This window comes from Monopterus albus, unplaced genomic scaffold, assembly GCF_001952655.1.
Source record: "Monopterus albus unplaced genomic scaffold, M_albus_1.0 scaffold143.1, whole genome shotgun sequence".
Lineage (NCBI taxonomy): Eukaryota > Metazoa > Chordata > Actinopteri > Synbranchiformes > Synbranchidae > Monopterus > Monopterus albus.
Window position 1 is genome coordinate 557,953 of NW_018128023.1, and position 9,064 is coordinate 567,016.

Genomic DNA, 9,064 nt, shown 5'->3' on the forward strand with positions numbered 1-9,064 from the left:
GCCTCCACTCCAGCCACTTCAGCCATGAATGGGCTCAATCATTGATGGCTTGGTCATTACCATCAACTGCCCTCTTGACGATTTACTCTGACTTCTTGGTTTTTGTAGCGGCCAAACGAGCTATTCAGCAAGCCTGATCAACTCGGCATTAGGTAGCAGACTGGCACCCGGCGGAGACTGACCACCTGCACTGAACTGAGGAGAGGGGAAGGGAAGGGAGGTGAGGGGAGAGGAGGCTTCCTGCAGTTTTTGAGGAGATGTGTTGGAGAATAGTTAATAGAGAGAGAGAGAGAAAAAAAAGAGAAAGTTTAAGAACAAGGGATCTGAAGTAGAGCTGCTGTAGAAATGTTTTTAAATTGTTTTTAAATAGGAGCACTGAATTGTGTGATGTTATATTCTTAATCAATCATATCAATTATTTAACATTTCCTGGAAGTCATGGGTATTGTCTTTAGATGAACACATCCTAAACTAAATATCACTAAAATGTTCAAAGATTCAACATTGTACCACCTTACAATTACAGTATTTTGACATGTCTGGTCTTTGATTGTCTGTACTGTAAAATTAAAAATGAACAGCTTAGACTGCACTGAAGAAAACAGTCCCCAGAGTACAACCTCAGTGTAACAAAAGTGAGGACACCTGTGACCAGTGCAACAGAAGCCAGTTTACCTGTGATCACTGAAACAAGAGGGAGTACACCTATGATCTCTCTGCTTTCTCACTTCTGGCTTGGGATGTGTCTAATGCAACAGGGCTCTACATGGTGAGAAGTCGCCTGAACAAATAAGAAAGCAGAGTGTGAGACTTCATATAGATGATAGAAAATCATCAATAGGTTACTGAACTTAGGCTGAAACACAGTGCTGCAGTGGTTAAAAAGTACAAGAAGAACCATACTACTGATAAAAGAATTCACTGTTTACACAGCCTTGCATTGGACAGGTAAATGGTTCTGCTCCGGCATGAGGATTATCTGTGGAAATTGGTGTTACAGTGACTGATCAGTGTGAAGGACACTGCATGAAGTCAACTCTGTGGACGGCGTCCAAGAAGAAAACCACTGCTGACAAAACCACACAAAACTGCAAGATTCAATTTTGCTAAAGAACGTGAATGTTGGCAGCACATTCTTTGGTCAGATGGAACCAAAATAAACTTATTTGCATCAGATGGGATCTGGCATATTTGGCGTGTAAAAGTGCAGATGATATACAGATGACACTATGAATACAAGATTGTATACTCAAACACTGAATGAAAAGATGACTCCCAGTCTCGAGAAGCTTGGCAGGAGAGAACGTCTACAGCATGACAATGATCCCAAGCACACTGCACATGAATATTCCTTATACCATAGCTAATAAAAGTCCCCCCATAACTCTTTTTCACATAAAGAGCAAATGAGTTAGTGAATTAGAGACAGGCAACACTATGTTCTTCACAGACCAGAGTAATGCATAGCTACCATATGCTGAACAAACGGGGCGTGTAATTCAATTTCCCATGCTAACTGTAAAACGATAATTGCCAGGATGCTGCAACTATTGATAAATATATTTGAAATAGGGACAATAAATGTGCTGAAGTAGTAAAAAACAAAGAAATCACAAGGCTCATTTCAGCTTGGAGTTTCTCGGCTGTGGCTTCCAGTCTTGTGGTGAGAAACCAGAGTTAAAATGGAGGAGGGAGACAGGATTTATGATTTTTCCATGTTGTGCCGTTTTTTTACGTCAAAAAGAGCATGCTGGTGACCCATCTCTGAGGAATCAAAACAAATATCTTAGTATCCAATAACAAAGTATTTTACTTACTTATTAACTTTGCAGAGGAGAGCTGGGCTGTAATTAGTATGCTCTTCAGGATAAATCTAATATTAAAACCATGTTTTGGGTTTCATCATGTTTTCATGCATTTTGCTGAAGGTTCCTTAGAAAGACCATAAATGTTAAATGTCCTTCCTGGTCTCTTTGCTCAATGCTATGCCAAACTAAATCATACAGGCAGGACTTTATGTGTTCTTGTAGTGCAAACATGTATGAAGTATGTACAAGTAAGTTCGTGCACTTACTTGCATGCATGCATGTACAGTATATTGCATATACAATATATTAGGATTGGAATGCTTCCCTGACGGCCAGGGCTGGCAGGCATGCGAAATGCTTCCTTGTAGTAGAGTTCCAAAACCCCAGTCCCCAATCACTGAGCAGCACTCTAATTAGCAGCTACCGCCATGGAGCCTGCGGTCAGAGGCTGCCTGGCTCTGAGCTCTGCTACTGTTACTGTAGGCCTGTGGAGGTCTGAGGCAAGAGCAGAGGGAAACCTGCTCTTACGTTCTGCTCAAAACTGGACCTGACCGAAGATTTTATTTTATAAACTTCAAGGTGCTGTACGCTGTATCAGCAACTGAAGCTGACTTTTCTGGCTCATTATGAATGGTCACATATTACATTATTATATTACAAAATACTATTTTTTCAAGAGAAAGGTTATTCTCTACTGTATAAGGCCACTGTATATAGTATAAACAAATAAACAGCAGAAAAACAAATGTCATATGATTGCACATGGTAATGTGAGAAACAATTTGCATACTGTGACAGTTCCTCTTAAGAAGTTTGGATCAGGGATCAATTAGATCTGTTCAAAACAGTACACTAAAAGATGTTGAACAAAGTCTCACAAGAGGCTTGGTCACAAAATGAAATACTACTGTCCTAATATAACAAATCCATAAGGGCTTTACAATTTATACTTCAAAAGTAGTAGGGCTCCAAGTATTTTACCTGCCAGAGCCCCAGCAAACAGCATCTTAGCTGGGCCTATCCTTCCATCCTCCTCATCGAGGGAAAGCTTCGTGTGGGCATAGCAGGGGAAGTAGATGGCTGAGAAAGGGATGTCCCACAGAAAACAAGCCTTGGAGCCCTAGAGAAAGACAGTTGGAGGGAAAACTATTTTAGTTTAAGAGTTAAACTTACAGAAAGGGAAGCAGAGAAAGCGTGATGGGGCTCTGGGGATTCAAACCTTGACTTCTGGCTTGAGTCTCTGAAGATGGATTGTTTTTCTGGTCACAATATGAAACTTCAACTTTCTGTTTACAAACCAGCTATTTGAGCATCAACTGATGTTACTGAAACTATTTCCAAAAAAAACTCGTGGGACACTTATGGGAGAGTCTCTCCACATGCAAACAATCAGTGTCCTCAGCAGCAGGTGAGGGAGGCAGCTCCAAAAGCAAAGCTGAGACAGACAGACTGGCTGACGAAGATGGCTTCTTGTCTACCACTGTAAACAACACTATATCATCAAGCCTATTGAATTTCCTGCTGTAATTCAAGCCTGTTGGCCTGCTGCCACCTTCTTGATACAGCAACTACAGCCAACAGAAGGCATTTAAAGAGCTGGGCAGGCTTAATTTAACTCCCATGGGATAATCCCAGGGTTCCTCCCCACACACAAACAGAGAGAGGACTAGCAGCTACCTGGGCTGTCTCTGTCCCTCTCTTTCCTCTGGCGCTTCTTGCCTGCCTGTCCCTCCTGCTCACTGCCTGGGGCCAGAGCGGCCGCTGAAAGCTGGAAGATTCTATCAAGGCAGGACAGACAAGCAGCGTCACTGGGACTGGAACTAGAAGTCTTGATATCAGGGTAATGGTGTTGGGTTGGGTAATGCACTGGAGGAGCAGCGGCTGAGTGAGAGACTGTGGACAGAATCCTTTTACACTAAGATGAAATTCAATCCAGTGATCTAGTTTAGTAAGAATAGGCAAATGCCTCTCATGCACTTCAGCACACAAGTACTTACATACAATGACTTTATATATGTGAAACATCATCTGGGTCCATATTCCAATGACAACTTTCCCCCAGTGATGAATGGTGGCGCTAGAGCGTTAGCCACCCTACTAACTGCTAGCTCCACAAGCAGAGGGTGAGCGTCAGGATAATTACTCTGACAAAGGCAGCTCTGTGCCTGGGTGCAGCCCCTCCGGAGCCAGCTCGTCTGGGGCTTGCAGGCTGGAGCTCGTCTCTTCCCCGCCTCCCCACCACCACCAGCACCGCTAACGCTTTCTCAATGCACTTTGTCTGCTCTCTACACATAGGCCAGAACAAGGCCAATGCAAAAGTGCACATACTGACACACAGTCACCTGGGTAGTGCAGTATTCTTAAAATTGCTATAGTCACATACACTCTAGCAGAGCCATACATTACAAGGGGTGAGCACACAACTACACAACCACAGGAACAGGTACACAGAGACGAGAGAGACTCAGCATGCATTTACAGAACCAAAAAGTTTACATGGATGGTGTCTGTGCTGACAGGTGGCTAGAACCTGGAAACTATAAGAGTACTGTACAATAATTACTCAGCAGTCTATCAATATATAAGTCCTGTCTAAGGAAGGTAAGGCCTTCACACACACAGGCACACACATATGTTTACAACTTCTAATTTGACAACACAAGTGCCATCATCTTACTTAAGTAAAATGAGGCAAATTAACACAACCACAGGTATGAGACTGACATTTTCACTGTTGATTGTGTTTACAGTCGAAGCAGAATCTCTCCAGCCAAGCTCCATTAGGACGCATTTATATAATATAATTAGACAAGCTCCATTTACCCTAAGGACTAATGTCACTGTTTAGCCAGATAAGCTGCTCATGTTAATCGTAGCCTTGGCCTGTTCATAGATTCCTTCTGCATCCACTGGCTGTACACCTCACTGCTGCACACAGACTGCTGTTAGGAGCCATAATATTTATAAGGAAAATGTTGAATATACAACAAACACCAACGCAACAACATCACTGTTTTTGCTTGTAACATCACAGTGTACTCTTTCAGGCTTGCTTTGCAGTGTGTTGCTGCATAATATCACAGAACCCTAATGTTCAAACAGTGCACTGCAAATTTTAGCCCTTTGCCAGTGAAAAATATCAATTATGGCAATTAAGGTTAAATACAGCTTTTTGCATAAATTGTGCCTTCTCTTGCTCTTGAACAGAAGACCACATGGAATTGTTGATTTAAATGATAGCTGATGCATGGTAAGGTATAATTGCACAATCACTAATAGAAAAGGCACATGTGATTTAGTCATAACAGTGATGAGAAATAATGGACTGTTGTGAAATTGTGAGGCTGATTGAAATACAACCAAATGAATACTGAACATATGGCAATGATTTGCCAATGAATGTAACTTGAATTTAGTGTTGCAGTACATAAAATATGGCTGCCGGCTTTTTCCAAGGGTGTATCATCATGTTAAAGATAAATGCAATTTTCAATTTAAAAACTGGAACTCTTCCCCATAGAGTTCTATCTACTTTCTAAGTCATCTTTTGTCAGAGTAGTCCATACCCAGTATCGTCTTATCACTATGTTGTAGTCAGTATTGTGCATTGAACTCACTCATTTTTCCATGAACGATGAACTGATCATATTGCAACTAAATAGTCTGAGCGTGAGCTTCATTAATGTGCATGGTAATGAACTGAATGGCAAAGGCTTCCTTCAGTCCGGAGAACAACTCTAACACCAATGCGCTAAAACAAAGCTCCCTCTCCAAGTTTCTGTTGCAAATTCTAAGCTCTCTTGTTTTGTTTTCTGCTGGAACATCACATCCCTGCGTCAGCACCACTGTGTCCTATTAACACAGTGCAACACAATCACAAACGCACTTTCGAACTGCAGCAGACGACTGTACCGTGAAGTGGAGAGAGACGGGTGAGGAGAGTTCACTGGCAGAGCAGCCTATTTTCAGAGATTCATGGGCAAAGAATATCCAGGTATAGCCATAGTGATATTTATAAGTCACTTATCACAAGTAGCAATTCAGGCAACGCAGGCACTGGGGGCTGAGGATGGATGCGTAGGAGCAGATTCTAAAAAAATATTTTCTACTGCTCAGAGCAGCTTGTTTAAAAACATTTTAAACAAAAGTAAAGAACATGAACTAGTTCATTTTTGGAGCTGTGAACTTAGTTCATAATTTTAAACTGTGAACTATGAATGTGAACTAGTTCATTTGATTGTGTGTGAACTGAACTCTGAGCTAGCTCCTGTGAAGTCTGAACTGGTTACAGTGAACAGATCTGAACCACTCCGAGTTCATTTCCTCAACTGATCCAGACACACGGTTTGATTGTTTCAAAGTGAATATCCTAAACGCTGCATCTTTTACAGTACCACCAATTCGGGGACATAAAATGAAACAGTTACATGATCACAAATTAGTTGAGACAAATGAGGGGGTGTGTCCAACACGATTCTGGTATTGGTGGTAGGATGATGACAATTTTTTATAAGACACTGGGCCTATAGTTCTGTGTGACATTTGTACAATTTCCACAATTACATAATGCTACTTTCTGAACCTAACAGGACCTGAGCAAAAAATAAAATCACTCATGGCAGAAAATACTGCGATTATGCACATTCCAGTGTAGTACAGAGCATTCTAGTTAGCTCCTTTATGTGCTGGATTATGTGCCACTCTTCACTCTGTGCACTTCAGTGCAAACCTTTGAGCATCTGGTCTGAAACCGTGTCTGTCTTAATATCTCTTAATGAAACTATAATTCTCAAACTGCCACTAAGAAACACATCACAAGTACTATATCTAAATTAACCTAATTTCTTGTGTGAAAAAATGTATATCAAGAAGAATTGTTGTTAATGTTAGAGGAAAAACTGCATGTAATATATTTTCTATAAACACAACAGTTAAACTAGACAAATGCATTTCCTGAAGAAAATGTGTGTGGATGCTGATTGCTGAAGAATTGCCGTGAAAATGCTGAAATGGTTGAAATCCATAGCTTGGTGGTTAATGCCACTGACTTTGGTACAACTTCATCATGCCTTTTTCTGTGTTGTGATCTGCCGCTATATAGAAAATAAAATTAACTTCACCTTCAAGGGGGGACAGGACACTAATATTGGCCTAATATTGCTGCAAATAAGATACAAAACACTGACACAGTGACATTCATATATCTTTTTCCCAGAGCCTCCAGTCCTACTGAGAGTGCTGCTGTTAGGGCCCTTCATGTACACCAGAGGCCCTCAACTCCATCACTGAATGGACTTGGTCAACACTCCACAGGAGCCGGTTAAGCTGTGGCACGCATTGGGCATTTAAGCAACATGAACAGATCCACAAACACGCATGTGCATGTACATACACACAGATTCAGAAATAGAATAAAAGTGCTAATAAATGTGTTTGTTTGTAAAACGCCTTGAGGCGATTTCCATCTCCTAATAAAATCGTGTCTAGATGAAAGGTGTGTTTGTAACTGCATGTGATTTTTACTTTCATTCTAAATAGAATAATTGAATGTATTAACATTATGGCATTCTCATAATACAGACATTGAAAAATCTACCGTTTCCCTTTAATACATCTGTGGGCAGATCGGTCTCCATCATGTGATTCGGTATCAAGCTGTTATAATATATTAATGGGACGTACAAGGGTTGAATTTAGTTTATTGTTATAATCGGTCCTAATGGTGTTTGTGTCTGGTTTGGCACCATGAAGATAAACGAGAACACTCTATTGGAGGGACAAAAAGTTGTGTTGATTTCTTATAATGCAAAGCACGTGCCCAGATAACGTTAATATTAATACCTGATCAGTCGTGTTACACACGCAAAGTTTGTCAGTTTTTTTTTATTTTCCTCTGCTGATATCTTTAGTGATAAGTGTTTGAATGTCATTTCTTTACTATTGTTAGATTTTACCCAAGTTCTTTTATTGAAAGGCTGAGAAAAACAGGGCAAGTATAGTCCAAAAAGCAAAGCTGCGGAGAGGAATCAAAAACGTATGCGGTGTTGTGGGAATAGCGTTTGTAGTGTTAAAGGAGTCAAGCCAAAACGCACAGTAACTGTCAGCGTAGCATTCCATTAACACATACATAAGGCGGCGCGGTGTCAGTAGCTATAGTGAGCTAGGATTGCTAATGTTTGACAATGTTCCGGCAACGGCGAAGCGTCTGCCAGAGGTTTAAATATGGCGAAGGGAATCATCGGGCTGCACCCCAGATGTGTGCAGGTAACATTAATATTAACACCTGATCAGTCTTGTTACACATGTGAAGTTTGTCAGTTTTCTTTTATTTTCCTCTGCTGATATCTTTAGGGATGAGTGTTTGAATGTCATTTCTTTACTACTATTGTTAGATTTTACCCAAGTTCTTTTATTGAAATCGCGAGAAGTGAAGACAAAAAAGGACTGTTTAAAATCAACAGGAAGTTTACTCAAAGTCTGGGCACAGGTGAAGTCTTACAGCGCTGGGATCAGAGAGACAGAGCTCCCACAGGAAATCCATCTCTGAACAATGAGTTACGTTTTCTCATTACATTTATCTTCTTGGGCTAGGCCTGCCCTGGACAGAGGTACAACATTTCACACTTCGTAATCCTATTGGCCATTTGGCGTGAGCAGGTCAACCCCTGCCTGCGTCTGCTTGCTGAAATGTGATCTAAACCAGGTGTGAGTGTGTGTGTGCTTCTCAGGTGGCAGCTTGATCGATGAACACTGAACAACGGGTGGTCTGGGCTGCAGGCCCCCCTGTGTGTGTGATGTTATTGTAAGACCTAGTGAGTATGCTAAACGGGCCAGGTGGTCATCTCGGGTTGTAGGCCCCCTGTCTCTGCAAGATACCCCATGACAAAGGAGAATTTGGAATATGCTAAGCAGGTCTAGGTGAAGGTGCAAAACAGGCCAACAGGTCTTTGTTAAAATGTAAAATAGGCTGTCTGGTTACTTGAACATACAGACATCCTGTCTCTACAGAATTTACAGCATACAGTTCCAAAGTTTCACTCAGTACAATACAGCAGCCATCAATACAGTTTTAATATGTATAAGCAAGGAAAATAAAGGTATGAAAAGTAACTAAAGCTTTTAAATGGGCGTGCCTCACAGCATCTCAGCTGGCCCTGACCAGACCAGGGCCCACACACTGGGGGGCCGTGAGGCGTGCCTCACAGCCTCTCCGCAGCTGAGCCCTAGGTTCCTGAACCCGCCAGCGGGGGCCTGTA

General features: G+C 41.5%; 1 protein-coding gene across 1 annotated transcript in view; it reads right to left on the reverse strand.

Annotated features, from left to right (window-relative positions):
- Positions 1-9,064, reverse strand: part of slc25a13 (solute carrier family 25 member 13) — a 37,350-nt gene that overhangs the window by 728 nt on the left and 27,558 nt on the right. Inside the window, exon 10 of the mRNA XM_020614231.1 lies at positions 2,790-2,928. Within this exon, the coding sequence (XP_020469887.1) occupies positions 2,790-2,928 (139 nt within the window). The remainder of the gene's footprint in view (positions 1-2,789; positions 2,929-9,064) is intronic.